Below are 23863 nucleotides of genomic sequence, written 5' to 3' on the forward strand. Positions count from 1 at the left end.
GTTATATAACTACACTAGTACATGTTTCTCACACTAATTTTTCAGAGTGGGACTAAAGGCAGCAAAATGGCAAGGTGTCTAGGTTGATTGGTCCCACATTGCAAGATTTGAAGAACAAGAAGCCCTTTGAAGCTTATAAACTGAATGTTGCTCATCTACTTTAAAAGGGAACTGGCGTCTGCAAATTTATGATTAGGGAAATTTTATGATCAATAATAGGGAAATATCAACTCCAATGAACTTCAAATCCCCTAAAAGTTTCAAGACTTGGAGCAAAAATCAACAGCACGTTCTACAGATTTATGATTAGGGAAATTTTATAAGCAATAACCTTTGGTGCTAAAGGCAATGTATTTTGTAAGCTTGACTTGGTCAATTTCTTGTGACCAAGTATTGTTAAAGGCAATGCTACTTTTATGATTATTGTCACCGTTTTGACGTAACCCCCTGAGAACGGCATAAATTTGAACGAAAAACGTCAAAACCCATCACCGTTGCGTGCACCGATGACATGCAAAATATGACAAAAATACCCTTCCATAGTCCACACAATCCCCCATTCGGCATGGGGTTGCCCAAGTGCAAAGGGGATATGAGATGCCAATTGAACTTCCAAATATTGAATATAGCTCGCAATAAGAGCTTTGTCAGGGTTTATTTGAGGTATGGTAATTAAACCACCACACAATTTCATCAAAAAACAACAAAAATTAAACCGCCACACTTCTTTTTTTCTATTAAAGAATAATATATCAAAATACAAGCACCAACATTAGGCTTTCCCTCTAAATAACAGCAATTTGTAAATATTTATAGTTCTGAACCTGAACTATCAAAACAGGATGTATTCAGTTCTCTGAACCATTGAGTCCATCTATAATTTTAATATAATATATAACACTCTGACTTCATTTGAGATCTGACAGGTAATAACAAATTCATTATTAATAATCAAGGAATATAAAAAGAAATGTCGGGTATTTACCAAATCATCATCATTTGGCCGGTTGAGGTTTAGTTTGAGCAGTAGCTGCAGACATCACGCGTAATCGACTTGCTATTTGCGTAAATGATGGACGAGCCGCAGGGTCAGGGGCCCAGCATTCTTCCATTAGATTTCTCCAATCAGAGTCGCAGAAGTCTGGAACACGTGGCCTCAACGTGTTACTCACGATACCACCTGCATAAAAATGGAGAATACTAGCCTTCATGAGCACTAAAGGGTATATAAGTATTAATAACAGAATAACAGTATTTGAATAACAATGGAGCAACTCTGACAGCAATATAGAAGCAGCTTGGATGCTGCTCCCGGACAATGGCGATCTAAAAGGTACCTAGTTTACAAAATTACCAACTTGTCGATAGTTCACAAGGTTACCAACTTCTATACAGAAACAAACATTTCAAATTTCCAACATGAGCTTGGAGATATTAACTTGTTTACAGATTTAGAGAGACACCCATAGTGGGAGTTGGTTTTATTAGAGTGAAATAAACAAAACCCAACCCAACTCTTGACATCCCCCAGAAAACCATCTATAGTATCCAGACTCCTCACACCCATTTATACCAAATCTGTTACTATGTGACTATCTGTATTCTGTAACTCTCTCTTGTAGCAAATATGCAGATATTCACGTTTTTAAAGCATATGGTATAATAACTTAATCCTCAATTTGCAGCTGTTTTTCTTCTATTTCTTGATTGTGTTAGAAAACAACAGGGTCCAACCCAGAAGACTCTGTGTCTTAAAGTATAGTTAGCCATCAATCATATAGGCTCATTTAGGTTTTCTGAAAGGTCAGACAGTATTCAAGTTTTTGTTTTTCAAAATTTTTGAATGAACATATATTGAAAAAAGATATTTACAACAAAATAAGGTTACTGGTTATGGTACATGCATGTTCAGACAGTATTCAAGTTTGGAGTTCATAACATACCAATAATAGCACCGTAATGCATGTTCGCATAAGGTTCTTCACCTGTTAGAATCTCCCACAGCACAATTCCGAAAGAGAATACATCAACCTGACATCATTGAACACTGTTTAGTGATAATAGGTGAAGAACATATTTCAGAGCTCACCACATGGGGATAGCTCTGAGATGGTTCGAGTCATCTGCGGTAAATCAACAGAGAGAAAAAATAAGCCTAGTATGTAAATCCAAAAATATGTAGTTAGCCGTAAAAACACAGAATTTTGCCACAGAATACGAGTCAATTGGATTATCAACAGCTGATATCATAAATATCAAATAATTGGCAACACCCGATACATCCTCGACTCTTGAGACAAAGAATAAAAATTTCATAGCCCAGAAATAGCCCAGTATGAATGCGGAAAGTGAAAGACTGAGCAATGCCATGGCCCAACAAATACCAAGCTATACTTGAAACATCCAAAATTTCAAATACTGAAATACTACAGTCTGTATACCACAGGATGGAAGAGGAATAGCGTACCTTCTCAGAAACTTTGCTACTACTACCGTTCAATAGCTCTGGAGCCATCCATGGCAGTGTTCCCCGCACACCACCAGTAACCAGGGTATTTCTCTTTATTTTTGAGAGCCCAAAATCACCAACCTGTTGGAAAACATATCTAGTCGTATCAAATTTAGCATAATAACTGACGAACAATGACAATGTAAAACGGAATCTTTGAGAAGATTTCACAAATTAAATGAATAGCACATAAATAATTACCTTGCAGATGGGTCTTAAAGGATCTTTGAGGTTCACCAGCAAGTTGTCACACTTCAAGTCAAAATGGACAATGTTCTTAGAATGCAAGTATTCCATCCCAAAAGCCGCATCCATTGCAATTATCAGCCGCTTGCGACGGTCGAGATGCCTGAATTACGATAAAAACAAGAGTTGTAGCAAGATTAACGGGACTGAAGTGCAAATAATGATTTAACAACAGAATCATCAACCAAATATACCTCTCCTGACGTACTAAAACATGCCTAAGAGAACCATTCACCATGAATTCTGTTAATGTTGCCATTGTCCCTCCTGGACCATCTTGAACTACACCATAGAAAGCCACAACATTTGGATGGTGAAGCTTTGAGAGGATATCAGCTTCTCTCCAGAACTCCAGAGTCTGGAAACATAAACGTCATATAACACAGACACTAGTAAGTATACCCATATTCGGCACTACTACTACATCGAAATCTGAAACTGGCACATGGTGTTGGAGTGCTTGAGTTTAAAAGCAAAACAGACACCCATCTATCATTTTCTCGGTTAGTAGGTCCTCTATTTTTAGTTACGTTTTTTACTTTCTACCAGCCAATGTACATTATACCATTAGCCTAGAGCTATACGGTCTTAAAAACTCGTATTGGAAGCTGAAGTGAGAGTGACTACAATTATCTTGCAATAGCATCTGCATATCCGACAGCAAATTATTCTACTAACTAAGGGTAGCCATGTCGCGTAGGTTAGATATCATGGCCGAAAAAAAAAAAAAAAAATTGTTAGAAAGGCTGACAAGGGGATGAGAAGGGAAATACCTCCAAGTACAAAGTCACAAGTGCTCAACAAACTTTATGTAGCCCATGAATGGGCACACCACTACTGCAGAGTAGCCCTAGTGGCATTATGGTAGTTAACTTTATTTGATTGTCAATCAATACCATAATCATATTAGGGTTTAAAAGTCCATTTTATCTCTTATATGAATGTTAAAGTCTCTCTCTTATCCATTTGTTAGGGGATAAGGGTACCATCGGGAGACGTAGCCCTGCCGGACTACTCCGTTGAACCAGCCTGAAGGCTGCAGCTGAGTGCTCATGTGCTATAAATAGCACCGCATTTATACATTCTTCACTCATTTTTTATCGCTGAAAAGCGAAGTTGCTAAACATGTTTTTCTCCTACCTTATGCTTATTCCATAGCTTTCCGTAGTATAACTAGCTACTTTAGTTAATATTACTGAAACTCAAGCTAGTTAGTTAGTAGAATTGAAGCTATAGACATTTGGTAGTAATAAGTTAAGGAAAGCGAGTGGAAAAGGAAACCTACTCTAGCTAATTAATTAGTTGAATTGAAGCTTCAGACATTTGGTACTAATAACTAATAAGGTAAGGGAAGCAAGTGGAAACGGAGGAAGAGAAAACTGATGCCGAGGAGGAAACCAGTATTCTCTTAGATTTGTCACCAATGTTTATCTAGCTTCCAATATCTTTAGTTTCTATCTCTTAGATGTTCCGATATTTTATAAGATACATACTTTAGCTGTCAAACTCGGCTAACTCGGCCGAGTAACTCGAGACCCGGCTCGGGCTGAGGGGCAACCCAAGTTGATCCTGGTCAATTCCTGAACCAGGGTAGAACTTCTTTTTCTCATATTTTCCTCTTATTCTTCAAATTTTAGAGTTTTTTTTATGTTTATCCTCTCGACTTCTTCAATTTTTGTGGTTTTGCATCCTGAATTCATCTTCTCCCCATTTGTCCTTTTTTTCCTACTTTTTCTTCTTTTTCTAATCAATTTTTTCCCTCCTCCATCTTTCTTTCCTTATTTGCTTGCTTCTTTCTTAATTTTCTTTCATTCTAAACTACTATATCCCTTCTTTTCTTCTTTCACGTTTACTGTTAGTTCCTTTCTTTCCTTTTATTTCCTTCTCTTTTTTTTTTTGAAAATTTGATTGAATATATAGAGAAGAGAACTATACAAACGGCAGCAACAAAGAATGAAAAGAAAACAGAAAAGAAAAGAGTGAGGCTAAGATGGATTCTTCACGATATCCACGCCTCCCAATTACAGACTATATCGACATAAGACGAGTGCCTAAACTTTGGGATTCCCTTCGCCCACATACATATAATCGACTTAACATCATCCACGTCTAGGCTCGTGTTCTCATTAGCCTCCTTGAATATTTTGCTATTCCGGTCCTTCCATATGCTCCACACAATAGCCACTGGGATAATACTCCAGATCTCTTTCCTTAACTTAGGCTTCGGGATGGAGTGCCATTGTTCGAACAGCTGAGGGACTGTTGAGGGCATACACCATGTTATCTTGCATGTCGATAGGAAATAGGACCAGATCCCACTGGATACCTTACAATGGAGGAATAGGTGGTCTCTTGATTCCTCCTCCTTTTTGCATAGAATACATCGATTTACCAACTGGAAACCTCTGCGTTTTAGCTTGTCCACCGTCGGCAACCTATCTAGTAAGGTGGCCCAAAGCATAAATCCAACTCTTGGAGGGGCTGCCACCCTCCTTAGTACTTTTACTAAGGTTGGAGCTATGATTTGGTCACCTCCATCCAGTAATCCATAGCACTGATTGACCGAAAGCGATTCCTTTGCGTCATGGTTCCACACTCTTTTGTCTTCCTCATTGCCTAGGGTGACTGCCTGTAAGGTCTCAAGAAAAACCAAGTACGAGTTAATTTCCCAGTCATTTAGTGCCCTTCTCACATTGACTTCCCAAACTTGGGTCTCCTGATTGAACATGTTCTGCACCAATACCTTCTTGTCTGAAGCTATAGCATAAATCAAAGGAAACTGAACCATAAGACTAGTAGGACCCAACCATACATCAGACCAGAATTTAATCTTCCTCCCGTCTCCTACTTCCCACCTGGTTAAGCTTCGATACTTGGCAAGGAAGCCTTGGATTCCTTTCCACACGCCACAACCGAAAGATGAATTACGTACCCTAACAGCCCATTGCTCCGGGTCTTCACCATACTTATCCCCCACCACCTCTCTCCACAATTTTCCGGCTTCTTGGTCGAACCTCCAAATCCATTTAGATAGCAGAGCTTGATTCATAATCTTCAGCTTCTTTACACCGAGACCACCTTTACCTTAATTATTTCCTTTTATTATTCCTCTCTTTACTTGTTCTTTCTTCCGTTGTTTCCTTCCTAACTTTATTATTTCCTTTTATTATTCCTCTCTTTCCCCCTTTTTCTTTCTTTTCTACAATATGTTAATGCATATCGAGAATTACGTTACATATATAATTGAATAACATGTATACAATTATATATAACTTAGTCTAACTCGACCATGTAACTCGGCTCACCTTGGTCAACACATACAAGAACTGACACATATATATATATATATATATGTTCTGTGTGTTAGAATAAAGAAAAGGATTCACAAGATGAAATCAATGTTCTCTGAAAATTCTTCCTCTGGTGATATTTAATTTCTCTCATGCATGGATGTTGCTTTAAGAAAAGAGAATGTTAGCAACTTGATATAAAAGCAAGAAATAGAATCTACTCCGCAAACTATGGATATATAAGTAACCGAAGACTTATAATCACAATTCATCTTGACAAATTAAACGTTAGAAGATAACTTTTCACGCAAATAACCATAACACCATAGGAGGGGACACCCCAAAATATGTTAAAAGCTTTCACCATCGCGACAAAACATAGGTACATAAACTATATTGTAAATGATAACAAGTGAATACAATTTAATTGATCAATTGAACCTATTCGTCAGAAATCTTACCAATCTCTCTTGCTCCGACGATCTACCGGTAAAACAAATCTTTTTAATTCGTTTAATAGCGACATCTGTTCCCTTCCACTTTCCATGATAGACAGTGCCAAATGTCCCTGATCCGAGTTCTCTCAACTCTTCAAGATCTTCATTCTTTATGATCTGGTAAAAAGGAATTGAGATGAACAGATGTTCAAGGTCATACTCAGATATATGGTTGCAAGCAAGTGAAAAGACTGCAGTTAAGCAACAGATTTCAAACATCACAACAGCATTACTTGCATAAAATGAGGGAGTATGGAAACACTAGCGAAAGAGATGGATAGCATCATAGCAGTAACAACCATTAAAGGGTTAGAATTCCAAGTCCCACATTCTATTTTGGCATATCTTAGATGAAGGGCTCACTTGGACCTTGAATAATGTGTCCAATCCAGATTGGTCTCTTGGGAACTTATACAACTTCCTAAATATTAATTAGGGTTGTTAGTATAGTCAAGAAAATTAGGGTAGTTAAGCATAGCTAGAGTCTTTAATGTCTTGTAGAGTCCTGAAAGTAGTCATTTTCTAAGTGTAGAAGTAAATGTAGTTGGGATATCAAGGGTTATTTTATGTCTATATAAGGGTAGTATTTCTGATTTTCAGAGGAAAGACAAAAACTTCAGAAGTGTTCAGCTATTCTAGTCTGTGAGACGCAAACTTGGCCCTTGGTGTAATGCCTAATGCATCTGGGAATAATTTTTAGATATTACTTCCTCGATTCTATTGGTCTGATACTAGAACTTATCTATCTTATTATATAATTATTTTCCAGTGTTCAATCAATTCCCTTTCCTCTTTCTTGTCCTACATCAGTTAGTAGGGAGTCAAACAAAAATAAGGAAAAAAAAAACAAACTGATAAGCTTTCCATTTCTTCATCACAATAGAGTTTTAGGATTTACACCTAACAAGTGCTATCTGGTTCATCTTCACAACCAAAAGTACACAAAGTTGATGGTGATTGGTGGCACCAATATCTAGAAAAGTTTTTCCGCCTGAAGGCATAAAAGGCCAACGACCAATTTTGAAAAGAAAAACAAGACCATATTTTATAGAAAACAAGAAAAAACAACAGTTGTCTTTTTACTCAAGTACAATAACATAAAGTCTAAAGTGACTAACAAACAAAACCTACCATTGTTATAGAGTTGCATAAACTACAACTGAAAGAAGATAAGCTAACAACAATAAAAAGCATATCCAAACTTCAAAGAAGGAAATGACGACTTAACATTGTTCAGCGGGTTTATTGTTTGATCTGCTAAAAGAGTAAAACCTATTGCTCGCCTTATACTGTTCTGTTTTAGTGTTTTCTTAAATTTTGTATGGAAAAAACTACTATCTTCCATATATCTAATATTATGATTTGTGAGGCATATACCTCAGAACGGAATAACGTACAGAAAAATTAGAGTCTTCAGGTGTCTTACACCACAAGGCGATAATCAATTGAACTGCCTTCGACCATAAACCTGACCGGTTATTTGAACATTTGGCAAATGCCATGGTTTTAGTCTTGGAGTTGATGCAACGAATCCGGAATCAAGATCCAAAGAAGTCACATTGAAATAACAACACTGGACTTTGTGGCGTTAATAACATAATCAAAGTTACGACATCATAAAAATTTAGTAATTCAAAGAATCTCTTTAGCTATTGAAAGGTACTACCTATTCATTAAGTAGAACAAAGGAATGAAAAATCGACGATTTTTCAGATTATGTATACGAAACATTACTTATAGAAATTTTGTGTCAGATATCCACCTAAATCATTCGAAATTTCGAATTTTTTGTATCCAATTTTCAGAAGAAACGAAATTGGGTAGAAATTTGACAATACCCTACAGGCAAAAGTTAAAATAATCGAATGAAATAGAAGAAGATAAGATTTTGAATTATTATGTTTCAGGAGAGGCTTCGACCAAATTGTAAATAACATAATGCAAGACCTTTTACCAAAAGACAAAACATACTGCAACACCATCAAACATACCTGCAAGGTGGTGAAATCAATATCTGCCAGAGAAGATTCAAAGAGGCTTCGCCCAATATTACCATTTTCCGCCTGAAGTATCAAAAAAGTAAGATAACAATATCTGCGACAAGGAAGTTTTCAAGAAGCGCCTACATTAAAAAAAATACACTTCAGAGAAGAAGAAAAATGGTACCTCATCTGATTCTGGGCTATTCTCTGCTTTCGGAGAAGACATGTCATCGTAATGTGGATTCTCACTGTCCTTGACCTGCGAGGGAGTGTAACCAGACCGTGAATCCATAGTATCAGCTCCTATGATACGTGAGGAGTCTAGTTCAAGTTCCTCATGAAAGCCTACTCGATCAGTCTTTAGAGGCGATTGGTGGACTCCAGGGAGCTCTTCTGTGATGTTAGTAAGAGAGGTTGAAAATTCATAGTCCTGGTCCATCAGAGAAACATCTTTTCTAGCAAACTCACCCTGTGCCAATTTTTGGAAGAATGACCAACGTTTAGGTTCGGGGTTCTCCATATCCAAGCTCAATCCAGTTCCATCGTTGTAAAAAGGACTAATACCAGAAGAATCCTCAGCGTTCCTGGCCTTGGAAAATACATCAGATAGGAAATCACGAGGGAACCGATCATTAATATCAATAAGAATGTCTCCATGTTCATTTGTATTGACACTAGCAGATTGTTCTGCTCGAGAAACAGGTCTAGCTGAGCTCCCAGTCCAAGCAACAGGATGCTTGTCTCCGACAGCATTGTTAACTTTAAAAGGCTTAGCAGCCTTCGGAGGCTTAGAGGCGGCCTCTTCCTGCTGCTTAATACAAGTTCCTTTACCTGCAGACGGATAGTCTGACCCAACTGTATCTGAACCATCAGCTTTATGGTTACTTCTGACTGTTACACCTTCACCACCTTTGGAGCATTCGTTTTGCTGTTTATGTGCGTCTCTGTCAGCTAGTTGAGTCGGTATCACATGCTTTAACTCCGGTCTCTGAGTCTGCGACCTGGGCTCAAACTGACTTGTTTGACTGATTGTACCAGCGAACTCTTTATACTTTTCAAATTCCATTAATCCTTCTTCAACGGTTGGCGGATTTGCATGAAGTGGTGGCTCTGTGAGGGCTTCCTGCTGCGCCAACCCAGAACGTGTCTGCGACATCAGAAATTGAGAGCCAAAAGAATCATCTGATTTTGATAATCGATTATGTAACTCCAACTCTGCTGGCTTGTAATATATTCTCTCAGAATGGAAGACACTTGGAGGAAGCATAGGAGAGCTAAATTCAGTAGAATCGGCCTCGGAGTCGGTATATCCTAGCGTAAATGCTCCACCAGAGGTATGGTAGTCGTTCTCGTTATGAGCTTTATCTGCATCTAACAAAGCTGAACTCTGTACAAGGTTTTGCTGGTATGAATTTTCTTTTGTAGGCAAATATGATGCTCCTCTTCCTGCTTCAGAAGTTGTCAACAATGGGCCTTCCTTTTGAATGTTTTGACGGGTAGAGCCATCATATTGCTTTGAGGAAAGATCATTTTCAATAGACTGCCTCAGATTTGACTTGCTATCAAAGGGTTTTACTTCGGTCCTTAAAACTTCAGAATCGTGTACTTGGATGCCACCATATGCATGCCCTTGTTGCGGTGAATGTTGTCCGTGGGGAACAACTTGAATTGGTGTTCCAAAAGGTACAGAATTGGAGGAATGGATATTTTCTCCATCATGCAGTGGCACAGTTGATGGAATCAAAATCCTACTGTCCACATTAATAGCAGAGAATGGATGGCGTCCTGCTTCTACATGTTGCAGTAGTTGACCATTATAAGAGTGCGCATGGTCTTCATTGGCAGCAGATACACTTGTTTGTAGTGGCTGAGACGATTGATTAGGGAGAGGATGCACCTGAGTATCTGCCACAGGTGCAGAGCTAGCATGAGCCAAACCTGCTGCAACTCTAGATCTCTCTGTTTCGGTATTGAGACTGAGTAACTGATCAAGATCATTTCCTGAAGTGCTTGCTAAAAAGCCACTTGTGTTCTGTCTTGTTCCCAGGTCCATGCCATTAATGGCAACGACATATTGTATTTCAGAATCCCCATCTGTGCTTCCCAGACCAAAATGAGGGTCTTCTAAATCACTCAAGGAGACCAGAAACATCCTAGGTTTTTTAGATTTCTCCTCATCATCTGAGAAGTTACATTCGTCCATCATATTCTGAAGATCCTCATCAGAAGAGACAGAAACCAACGCATCAAGATCCTCCCCGGGGAGCTGGTATTTGATAGTATGAGACTGGTTATACACAGACGTAGTTTTCTGCATAAGTTCCTGCCAAGAAATGTCCTTGTGTATCCGAATAATACGAGTTTCCCCTCCAACATACCTAAGCTTTCCATCGCTAGGCCGAGGCAAGATTTTACCACCAAAGCTGCACAGGAACTTAATCCTTGTTGAGGAGCTATCAGATGCTCCTGAAGAGGCATATCCATGAAGAACTCCTCGACTACTACCATTGTGTGATAGGGTACGAGGACCTGGTCGCTTGGACTCGTATCTATTGTCATTTCTAGAGTCCTTTCTCCCATACTCCTCCAAGGGGACTCTTCCAGCTGATGAAAGCATTGAAATATCTGAACCACTTTCAGATCCTGTATGACTAATACCTAGAATGCCTTTCAGATCCATATAGCCAGACATGTTGCTTGGATCACTAGCAGCATGTGGAATCAAGGGTTTTCCGGAACTTACGCGTTCTCTCATAAATTCAAAAGCAAACTCCTCACCTGTCTGAATGGAAAAGTTTACAGGTTTAGCTCCAACTGGTACATTGAAATCTGGTGGTCTGATATTTGTATTTATGGAACTCGAAGGATCCTGAACAATCCTCTGACTTGAAGAGTCCAATCCCTCATTTCTAGCTTCTACAGCATTGTAATGGAGACGTTCGTAGCTTTTTGACTGCTCCATCAAGCCTTTGCCTGATTTTGCTTCCAGTTAACTCAACCTTAACGGGTACACGTTCATATTTGTGGAGCGATTGACGACATCACCGATCATTATAGCACGGTTAGGTTTCTCAACACACCGTCTGAAAGAAGAAATGAGCTCTAGCTTTCCTCTGTTCAGAACACTCCTCGGAGAGCACAACTATTCGTTGAAGCAAGTGTCGCCAATCATAAAGTCCCCCAACAACTTAGTAACCTTCAAGAGTATATGAAACTGAAAAAGAACCAAAGAAATATCATGTCTTGGAAGATCAAGTAACAAAGACACTGCTATTAACAATAATCTAAAAGTATCATCAGGCACCAAATTAATCATCTTTAATAAAGATATAATTCAAACAGACAAAAGATAGCCAAATGCATCATAGAATGAACACAAGGAACAATCAATTGTAAAAAAAACATCTTCCTGCCTCAATGCGGTTTGCTCCGAAAAAGCGAAGCGCCGCTTGAGGAGTAACTGTTGATGTGTAAAAGGCGTACACTAACTCTTTTAGAAAAAAGAGTGATACCGCATTTATGTAAAATGATAACATAACAAATCCTACATCGTCACATAGCCACAATAATGTAAAGACTTAAATGTTTAACAAACAAGAAATATAAATGGTGTTACTTCTTATGTTCATAAACTTAAATGATTCTCTTATGTTTTTTTTTCTTTAGATGCATACGCCTCGAGGTGAAAAGAGAGTGCCTCGAGGTGGAAAGGGACCGCCTCGCCTTGAGGCACATTTCGAGGAGTACGCATCTACCTAATTTTAAAACAAGCGTAGCAGTCAAACATTTCCATCTCGCACACAAATTGACTCCCTCAAACTTTTGAGTGCTCTTTTCCTTTTCACGGTTTCCTTTGTTTTGCAATATTCAAGGGATAAATGTTATTTAGGTTATTTAGTGTCAAAGCAGTTAAAAGAGTGATGAGAGAAAGAAGTGCCTTCTCTCCTGTTTAAAGGAAACAACCAATTGGTATTATTTGGTTTTACTTTTTTGTTCAGTTCTTTGCCGTTGCGTTTGGTTCTAATTGAAAAACTATAAGATATTCATAATTGTTTCCACGTATGCAATTAAACCAGTTATCCAGTATTATGTTTTCCTTCTCGTCCATTAATGTCAGATTGATAATAAAATCACAAGATATAGGAACTATTCCCAATCTTCGATGAGTTTGAAAAGCGAAAGGACTCAAAGATATAAAGTAGTGTACACTCAGTCTACAACAAGTTTTAAGAACTCACTAAACATACAAATTTTGTGCACTTCACCGTTAATTTTGTGGAACTTCGAATTGATATATAAAGAAAAATTATTTGCACGAGAGGAATGAGAGGCAAAGTTACATGTTGCGACACCCAACTATCCAAGCCTCCCAATTGTGAACGAAATTGTTGCACAATATCGTTGTTGCCATATTAAGGTTTCTGGACCAACAGAATAAAATTCCTTTTACATCTTCCACTATGTCCGTACAACTATTTTCTTAAAAAATTTATTGTTCCTTTCTTTCCAAATTCCCCATATTATAGCTTTTGGGACCATAATCCATATTTCCGTTCAATTTTATGACTTCTTTGCCCCTCACCATTGTCCCAAAGGTGAGTCAAGGATCTCAGGTTGCACCGACAGTGAATAAAAGGGTGATCAATTGTCTCTTGCGGGCACATGATATATCTGTTGACTAAGAGAAAGCCCCGCCGCTTTAATTGGTCAACTGTTGATAGTGCCTCGAAGTAGGCTGACCAAATAGTGAAGCTCACTCTGGGAGGGGTAGGCTTCTTCCAAATTATATCGCTCCTCGCCACCAGATCTCCTGTTTCATCTTGGTTCAACCTCTGATAGTTATTCTTGACGCTCAATTCACCTTCCTCCTTTGTCTGTCAAATCCTTTCGTCTTCTTTATTAGTTAGAGTAATCCCTTCTATCAGGGAGGGAAGCTAGAATTTTAAGTCGGATTGTATTTGAGCTAGCCTAAAATTACTATATGATAAATATCAGCTTACGACATATATGTAGTAACAAACTATAATTTAAAGACAATTTTGCAGTGAGTAATAGTAAATTTTTCCATCACGTTTCTCACACATACAGCATAACTTAACTTTCTATTCAATTCAAAACAAGTGATTTGGAAATGTAGACCAAATAAGAATGCGAAATTGTTGTTGTCTATCACCGCAATATCTAGCATTTGTATAGAGATATACGAATGGTAATAAATATTTAACAATATACAATATAATATGAGTTTTTTTAAGGAGTAATGACATAGCCTGTATGAAACCTAATAAAATGAGGTCAAAAGTGAAATAAAATAAAATTTTAGGGCCGAACAAAACTGAATAAGAAATAGGGGCAAAGTTAGCGACCAAACGTGTAACTATACATGAATTAGAAGTCAAAAAAATGTATGTTAAAGACCAAAGGGAGATAAATGATGTCAGGGAGTCGATGGCATGACAACCTAGGTGTTGTAGTAAGTGCGGCACCATCTTGGCTAAATCTTATTTGCATCAAATCATTGATTAAAACATTTACCCCTGCCTTGAGCTAGGAGTAGCTAACATGAGGCTCCACCCTTGATCATAATCATTGCCTCTTCTTTGACTATGTGCCAGTATCTTTCAAAACTCGTGTTTATCACAACTTAATGCATTAGGTTATCTCAGGCACAATTAGATTTAGGTCATTAAGAAACAATAGAATGATGATTCGTACAGCTTAGTGACGACAAAGTAACTTCAAGGCTCAGGCATTGTTCCAATCTTGTCTCACCTGATTATGAGGAACATAAAAAAAAGCTATGATGCCATGTGATTTATTACCTAGACCCTTAAACCTAAGGGTGCCAAGTCAATAGATTCTAATTAATACTTGCCTTTTCGGGTTCACTCCTTTTAATATTTCGCAACTAACGAACTAAATGATATAGACTTACTAACGTAGATAATACCAAAAATCTCCAACAACAGAAAAGCAAAGAATTTTTTCTAGCATTAAAAAATCCGATCTTTACGAACCACTATAGAATAACTAACTAAGCATTATACCAATAATACAATTGCAAAAACAAAGAAGCAAAAAAAAAAATATTAGCATCGTATTATGGTAAACTCTATGTCCTGCCATCTAATTAGAGGATTATCTGTGAAGGTGTTGAGAAACCAAAGATAGTATAAAGATCCTTGAACACGATCAAAATGCAAATTGAGCTCAAGAAACCGCACCACTTAGACCCAACAAAAAGGACTAACCTAAGTTCTTGTATACACTTTCCTCCGAGAGAATATTTGTAAGATTATTAGGAAATTCACTTATATCTAGAATTTCAAATTGAGACCTCTGTCTCATACTATCATGAATATCTACAGCCCCACCAGCATATTAGCATAGTTCGCCACCGTGGAGATTCAAATAATAAACACTTCGAAGTAAAAGAGATGTCTTGATCCTGTAACCGAAAGTAATAATATGTACCCTAACTCGATTGCAGAACTGTCTCAAAGTTCCACCTTTACCAAACCAAACCCTAGTCAGGGAACCCTCACACCCTCTATATTATTGTTCACCAAAAATGGAACCAATTACATCACAGATCAAGTGTTAACCTACTATTTTCCCTATCTCTTTGATCTCTCGAAAAACTCAAAAGTCCTCAAATTAGGGTTAGACAACAAGTACAGAAAGCTCAAATCTAAAGATGCGATCAGGATAAACTAAATCAGAACTCACAAAACACATAATATCATATCAGATTCGATATTACTTAAGCAGATCGGAACTCAAATCGGAAGAAATTGAAAAAACCCCAAATTTTGATCTAAACAAAACATACCTTGGAAGGGGAGTGTGATATTAGCGGAAGCTTGTCAGTATAATGAATTAGGTATATATCCACTGAAAATTTGTATACTTTTTAAACCAAACCACCTGAAGAATCTGTTTGAAATCTGAAAGGAAGAATCTCGCTAATGGAAGAAAGATCTCCTTCTTTTTCTCATTTCCAAAATTTCTTCAGACAGAAAAGACGGCTATTTTGGATCTTATTTAGCTTTTCTTCTCTCTTAACGTTATTGTATTGTATATATAAATATAAAATTACTCCCTCTTGCTCTCTAAAATCTAAATCTCACCTTTCTCTTAGATCTTTCAAGTTGATATTTCCGGTCTTTCTTCAGTCAACACCTCAATAAAAAAAAATTTGTTATACCACAATTTTCATGAAACCAGATTTACAAAAGCAATTACAACAGGAAGCTTAGAGAAGCACAACATTACAATGAGGGTTTTTTTGAGCTTACCCCCTCAAAATTAATTGGTAATTGAGTTTACCCCCTTCAATAATTAGTAATTGAGCTTACCCCCTTGAATTTAGATTTTGGTCAGTGCTTTGGGGAAAGCTAAATAGTTTCCGGGGTGTGAAGACTTAGTCAAAAATTGGTCAATTTGGTTTGACAATTTTATTTAGGGGGAAAGCAAAATACTTCTCCACTTCAGCTCTCTCTCTCCACCTCACCTCACTCTCTCTCCACCTCACCTCACTCTCTCTCCACCTCACCTCTTTATCTTCTCCGATTAGGTCAGCGGCCGGAAAATTTTCCGGCCGGCGACCATAAAAAAAAAAAAAAATTCACTCTCTCTCTCTCTCTCAAGAAACTCCGGGAAAGGGGTTTCCCTTCACCGGAGTTCGGTCTGTTGAAGAAGACAAAAATTTATTCACTCTCTCTCTCTAGAAAATCCCTCTATTTTCTGGTTCATCGGGACCCTAATTCCCAAATCCTTTTCAAATTCTCTTCATCATCCTCCGTTTTTCACCTATTTCTAAATCTTCACTGAAACCATAGTTCACAATCATGTTGCATACGAACTCTTTACCGTTTCTAACCTTCCAATCAAAGCCCACATCTCCTTCTCATCTACTCCTTCTACTAATCCTCCTTCTCTCAACATCAATACCTTCAGAATTTGTTTCATTTGGACAATGGCGAACCCTAATTTCACTCAGTAACTCATTAATGACCCGAGTTGCGAATCTTCGGGCTGAAAGAGGAGACTTATCTGGTTCAGAAATAGCAAGAAAGATTTCAGAGAAATTGAATGGAGGGTTTTGGGGAGGATGTGGTCTGTTGGGTGGGATTACTTAAGAAATTATGCTTGGAGAGACATTGGATCATCTTCATCAATGGAGATACTTCGTGTTGTTTCAGATTTAAAAGAGATTTTGAACAAATTGAATGAGTTGACTCGGCTTAAATCGGATCAAGATATAGCTGATTGGGTAATTATTTTTTTTTTTATGGTCGCCGACCGGAAAATTTTCCGGTCGGCGACCTAATCGGAGAAGATAAAGAGGTGAGGTGGAGAGAGAGTGAGGTGGGTGGAGAGAGATTGAGGTAAGGTGAGGTGGAGAGAGAGTGAGGTGGGTGGAAAGAGATTGAGGTGAGGTGAGGTGAGGTGGAGTGTTTTTTTTTTTATTTCCCCTTAAAATTTATTTCCCCGAAAAATTTCTAAAGTTCTACATATTCCCTTTAAAATTTCACACCCCGGAAACTATTTAGCTTTCCCCAAAGCGCTGGCCTAGATTTTTTGTCAAAACTACTAAGGATATGTTTGGTATGTGATAATAAAATCAGAAAGTAAATAATATATAAACAAAATCAATCTTTACTAATCATATTCCTGACCAAATCAAACAATAAAATGAAGTAGAATCCCTAATATGAATCATATTGAAGAATAGGTGTTCTTGGTAGTGGCAATTATTTCACGTACGCCAAACACAGCATTTTGTTTTTGTCACTAATAGTAAGTCCAAGGGGGTAAGCTCAATTATCCATTATTGAGGGGGGTAAACTCAATTACCAATTAGTGACGAAGGGATAAGCTCAAAAAACCCTTACAATAACAAGGTGAAAAGCCTGCGATTTGCTGTTTGGACCCCATTTTTTATAATTGATTTGTTGTTTTGACCCCCTTTTTCCAGTGCATCATTGTAGACTCCCTTTTGACAGAATATTTCGAGAATATTTCGTCTCTAAAGTTATACTCTTATATTTTACCCTTACATAATCAATATTGCAGTTTGAACCCTCTAGTTTATTTAACAAAGTCGCTCATCTAACAAGGTGGAAAGTCGCTCTCCTTTCTTCGCCAAAACCCTAGATCCCTAATTCAATACCACCTAAACTGTAATCCAATTTGGTATCACTCATCCACAATACCACCACTTCAAACAATAGATCCCCTATCATTACAGCTATTAACTATCCCAACCACCTCCTCTCACACGCCAAAGATCAAGGATCCACATCCGGCGACAGTTGCTGATTACCGAGACAAGAAACAAGGAGATTGGCGAACATTCCTTTCAACTAAATAAGCCTACTTACTTCCCCTACAAATGGCAAACAGAAGAGAAGATCAAACATAAAGTTGAAAGGTATTCTTTTTTGCTTTTTTTGTCCTTTCTGTTTGTTGTGATTTGCCATTTGATCTTTCTGAAGATCCTGGGTGTTGATTTCGAGTAGTTTTAATTGGTAGTTGCTTTAGGGTTTGGTTTTGGTTGTGCTGGTTTTGGGACCATGCTGTTTTTCTTCTTCTCTCTCTAGCATTTTCCATTTCTCTCTAGAAGTTGAATGGTTTCCAAACCCAGTTGTGAGTAGACATCTCTGGTAAGCAGCGATTCCCGATCCTCCTTGCATGCAATGATAAGACGGCTACTTGGGACGTTTATCTTCGTCTTCTTCCTCGAGTTAACCAGTATAAGAAGGGACCAATCTCACTCAGACTCAAACAAGTCTTCTAGTTGTAATCCTTTCAGTGTCTCAATGGTCTCTCATTTCACCATCTCCACTCATGGTAAGCTCACTCTCAGACTTGCAAAACCCTCTTCAAACCAACACCTCCAACAGATTAACTCTGATTTTATTGCTCGTTGGTGTTGCCCTTATGATGTAGGGCTTTCTTTCATTATGATGTAGGGCTTTCTACCCTATGCAAGGTCCAACCAACACTTTTCTCATTAAACCTAAGAGTTTGTTCATCTTAAATGCTTTGAATTATGGTAGACCTTGGATCCTTCGTGGTATGATGCTCGTCCTCAAGGAAGTGGAATTCCTTGTAACCGAGAGCACTGATGACCTAATCTTTGAACCCATGAGATGTACTGTGTACAATGTGCCTCAAGAAATCCAAAACAGAGAAGATTTAGATACTATTTTTCATTGCATGGGCAAAATCATTGATATTAAACCTAGGAACTTTGGGTTGGTCAATAATCCTAATGTGCGTCTTCACTTCCTTTATGATGTTAGAGCTCCTCTGCTAGTAGTGATTAACTCGGTTTTTTCTGATGGAGAACATGAAAAGAAGATTAGCTATGCTAAGTTTCCTGGAGCTACAAGTCAAGTTTGTAGGATTGCTGACCACCCTTTGAACCATTGCCCCATCTTCAATTATTTTTCTGAAAATGAGTCCGAGAATGATGATGTTCCAATGGAAGCTGTACTTGTTAACTCCCCTGATCTAGCTAGAGAAGCTCCTCTTCTTTTAGCCCCACCACCTTCACCTGTAAACCACCCAACTCCCCCTCATCTCCTGTTTGATGAAGCTAGTAGCAGAACTATCCATCACCACATAGTCCTTTCTATCAATTCCTCAGATCCAGAAGAGGATGATTCAGAGACTAATCCCATGCTGATAGACAACCTGGAGACAAGTACACTCTTCAATGAATCAATCCTGTTGTCTCGAAGTTTGAGCATCATCCTAACGGAGGAGGAGGAGGCAGGAGCTGCTATACCAGAATAGTCTACTCATCTTAGCTTTATTAGTAGTCTAGTAGTTTTCTTTTGTTCTTATCTATGTTTAAGTGGTAGTCCAGGTCAGTTGGTTGCTTTCTTTTTATTGATCTTTTGGGTGCTAGTAGTTGGTGCAGAAGTGGTAGCCACAGCAGTTCTTATTAGAACTCATTTTGGTATTTAGTGGAGTAGGAGTGAACGCGGGTGGTATAAGACACCAGTGCTATTCACTCCTGCTTAAGTTTAGCCTGTGGCTTTTGGCTTCTGCACTTTTGTGCTCTGATTATGTTTAGACTTATCTTCTGCTAGTTAATCATAATGTTATTATCTTGTTCTTATTGATCCTCTTTTTTTACTTGGTGTCTTTTCGGGCTGCTGTTGTTATCTTAGTGCTTATTTACTGTTTTTACTTGGTGTTTTCTTTATCTTGCTTGTTACCCTTTGATTCTCTGTTGCTAGACAGAGCTGTCTCTATTTCTTTATCTGGTTTTGATCCTTTCTATTAGGGTGTGCCCTTAGACGGAGGTGCTCCTAGACTTATTCTGACCTATTAGACTTGGGTTTCCCCCTTGGCAAACCTTTTGACTGGTGCGATTTCCTTGGGTTTTCTATTGTGAGACAATGGTGTCTCTAGAGTAGTCTCTCGTTTTTGGCCGGTCCTGAGTGGGAGTGCCCTCAGACTAGTGTAGTTTCCCTTAGATCTTCACCGGGAGCCTGAGGGGCTTCTATACCTTTTCGGCCTGTGCGTGTTGGGGTGTATCTTCGAGCTGGGCTTTTTCTTTAGGGTCGTGAGCATGGACCTGCCTTTAAACACTGGTGATGTCAGTCCCTCCGCGTTGACAGTCTTGGCTTGGAATGTTAGGGGATGTGGTAACTTCACTAACCGTAAACATCTGTCCAGCCTTATTAAGGACCATATACCGGACTTTATCTTTCTCTCTGAAACCAAATGTATGAATATTAATTTAAACAAAATTCTGAATATGAACTATAGCTATAATCACCACTTGGTTAATCCGATCAACAAAGTTGGTGGTCTAGCCATGTTCTGGTCACCGAACTATAATTTGGACATTTTATTTTCAGACCACAACATGATCCATGCCATGGGCACCCAGAAGGACAATAACTTCAAATTTTATATTACTGGCTTCAATGGGTGCCATTATACCACTAAAAAGATGAAACCTTGGGACATATTGGGACACTTCGGATATTCATAAACCTTGGATGGTTATTGGGGACTTTAACTGTATCCTTCATCCCTCGGAGAAATCGGGAGGTAAAGAGGCCAATGTATCTGTCATGAACAAATGTGAAAATGCCATTAATAGCATGGGCCTCCAGGATATAGGTTTCTCGGGTAAACCTTTCACTTGGTCTAACAAACAATTCGCGAACAAGCTGGTCCAAGAGAGACTTGACCGAGCTCTGGTTAACCATCAATGGATTATCAACTTTCAAAACTCCAAAGTTACTCATCTCCCCACTCTTGGTTCGGATCACAACCCTATCTTACTCACTACCAAGGCCCCCTCTTCCCTGGGGCGCAAACCCTTCAAATTCATACGAACCTGGATGTCTCATCCTCAATGTTCCCAATTTATTAAAGAGAATTGGAGTGGGCTACCCAATCAAATCCAATCTAAACTCAATTCTCTAGCTATCAAATTGTCAAAGTGGAACAAGGAGGTGTTCGGACATCTGGACAACAACATCAGAACTCTCACTGAGAAACTCCAAAACACTATAGATCCTCAATGCTTCAAAGAAATCTACTCCCAAATCGAAAACCTTCTTCTTCAGCAAGAAAACCTTTGGAAAGAAAAATCTAGAGTGGCTAATATTAACTTAGGAGATCGTAACACTAAATTCTTTCATGCCAAAGCGGATAGTCGGAATCGTAAAAACCAGATCACTTCTCTCAAGAACTCTGACAATGATTGGATTACCAATGATGCAGACATATCGGATATCCTCTCTACCCACATCAAAAGCATCTCTACTACGACTGGCTCTAACTGCTCTACTAACCTAGAGCAATGTTTCTTTCAACAAATCACCACTCAACAGAATGAATCTCTTACCAAACTACCTCTCATAGATGAAATCAGGCAATCCACCTTCTCCCTCAAGCCTGACGCGGCTCCAGAACCTGATGGCTACCCTCCTTACTTTTACCAATCTAATTGGGAGACGGTTAAAGATGACATCACCATGATGGTGACTCATTTCTTCAGTACGACGTCACTCCCGCCTCAAGCTAACCATACTCACATTTGTCTCATACCCAAAACAAAAACTCCTCAATACCCTACAGACTTCAGGCCCATTAGCCTTCTTAACACCACCTATAAAATCATCACTAAGATCATGGCTAATCGCCTCAAAACCATTCTTCCTGACCTCATCTCTCCTTTTCAGGCGGCCTACGTCCCAGACAGACAAATCACTGACAATATCATCATTAGCCAGGAACTGGTTCACTCATTCAAACACATCAAAGGTTCCAAGAGCTATTTTGGTCTCAAATTAGATATGTCTAAAGCCTTCGATCGTATTGAATGGAGTTACCTTGAGTGGATTATAAATCTAATCGGTTTCTCTGATCTCTGGATTCAACTGATTAATACGTGTCTCCGTTCTAGCACCATGGCGGTGCTTGTCAATGGTCGCCCGGGCAACACTTTTGAGATCAGTAGAGGCATTAGACAAGGAGATCCACTCTCCCCGTTTCTCTTTGTCATAGCTATGGAAGGGCTAAGTCGGATGCTAGAGAATAACACTGATACCATACAGTTTGTAGGAGTTCCCATACCCAATTCAAACATCTCTATCAAACACCTTCTCTTTGCAGATGACTGTATAATTTTCGGGCAAAATACTCTGGAAAACGTGTACAATCTTAAGCAAATTCTCCAGGAATTCAGCAATGCTTCGGGTCAAATGATCAACTACTCCAAATCTAGCATTTTCTTCTCTAAAAATGCCCATCCTAAATTCAAAATAATGATCATCCGCAATCTCAAAGTTCATCAAACGTCTTCGGGTGAGAAATATCTTGGTACCAATCTTTTCATAGGCAAAAATAAAAAACAGGCTTTCGATTCACTCTTAACTCAGATCAAAAATAAACTCTCGAAGTGGCAAACTAATCTCTTATCCCAAGCTGGTCGCTCAATTGTCATCTCTACAATTGCAGCGGTCGTTCCCCGATACCAAATGCAGTGCTTTGCCATACCCATAGGCATTAGTAACAGCATCGAGTCCATTCAAAGGACTTTCTGGTGGGGAAAATCCAAAACCTTTCATACCATCTGCTGGTCTGCTATATGTAAGCCACGTAAACTAGGAGGATTAAGCATTCGTCTCCCACATCTTGACAACGAAGCTTTCCTAAACAAAATTATCTGGAGAATCATAAATAATCCTCAAGCTATCTGGATCCAAGTTCTCAAATCTAAATATTTCCCTAAAACATTTAAACCCTCTACTCCTAAACAAAACCACTCCTGGCCTTGGAAATCCATCAGCAAAAATTCCAATCAAGTCCACAATCTGATATTCTGGGATGTTAACAAAGGTGAGAAAATAGACATCTGGAATGACTATTGGATACCTGATCACCCCCTCCCATCGTTAACCAGAGTGAAGTCAACATCAACTGGGTAGCCCAACTAATTGAGAACAATAACTGGAATACCAACTTAATTAACAGTTGTTTTGATACTGAGACAGGTAATGCGATTTTAAGTATCCATCTACAGGCAAATAGACACGATCCAGCTCGATGGTCCTTAACGAAATCAGGTAAATTCTCCACTAAGTCGATGTACAATCACTTACGGACAAATAGAATTGAAACGAGACATGAAAACACAGACTGGTTTTTCATCTGGAATATTAACACAATATCTAGGATCAAACTATTCCTATGGAAATGTTGCACCAACAGCCTACCAGTTAGAGAGAAAATCCGTAAATTTATTGGTAACACTTACAACTGTATTAACTGTAATACTACTGAATCTTTAGACCATGTGATGTTACACTGCGACTTTGCTAGAGCCATTTGGTTTCACTTCTAGGTACGTTCTGAAAACTTAATTAATGTAGCTCAATGGATCCAACAATGGAACTTTTAGAAGAGGATCAAACTAACCTATATGCAAAAATACTATGGTTTATCTGGAAAGCAAGATGTGAGAATTGCTTTCGTACTATAAAACAACCCCCTATCCAGATCATTGAGAGGATTCAGCAAACTTCCACAGAACCGTTATAAATTTATTCTGTAATAACGAAGAAATGCAGGAAACAACCTCAGTCACACCAATGGAGACCTCCATCGACACCATTTCTTAAGATGAACACAGACACATCTTTTACAACACTCTCCGAACCCGCAGGAATAGGATGCATTATTCATGACGAGGAGGCCAACTTTGTCATAGCAGCCGCAGACACAGTTCGGGGATAAACTGCAGAACAATGTGAGAGCTTAGCCATTCAATTCAGTATCAAATGGGCAGTCGACCTTCAA

General features: G+C 38.6%; 1 protein-coding gene across 1 annotated transcript; it reads right to left on the bottom strand.

The window, feature by feature from the left end:
* Nucleotides 1-710: 710 nt before the first annotated feature.
* Nucleotides 711-15863, bottom strand: LOC147557580 (RAF-like serine/threonine-protein kinase 24). The gene is made up of 9 exons (XM_086658390.1): nucleotides 15357-15863; nucleotides 8709-11738; nucleotides 8534-8605; nucleotides 6507-6659; nucleotides 2950-3113; nucleotides 2711-2858; nucleotides 2468-2590; nucleotides 1944-2031; nucleotides 711-1180 (listed from the first exon to the last, which is right to left on the bottom strand). Exons 2-9 carry the CDS (start codon nucleotides 11484-11486, stop codon nucleotides 996-998), a joined length of 3711 nt encoding a protein of 1236 aa, XP_086514516.1. The 5' UTR covers nucleotides 11487-11738; nucleotides 15357-15863; the 3' UTR covers nucleotides 711-995.
* Between the last annotated feature and the right edge of the window lie 8000 nt (nucleotides 15864-23863).

The sequence above is a fragment of the Eschscholzia californica genome, unplaced genomic scaffold (assembly GCF_041429995.1).
Source record: "Eschscholzia californica isolate CP2 unplaced genomic scaffold, dmEscCali1.0.p SCAF_2, whole genome shotgun sequence".
Lineage (NCBI taxonomy): Eukaryota > Viridiplantae > Streptophyta > Magnoliopsida > Ranunculales > Papaveraceae > Eschscholzia > Eschscholzia californica.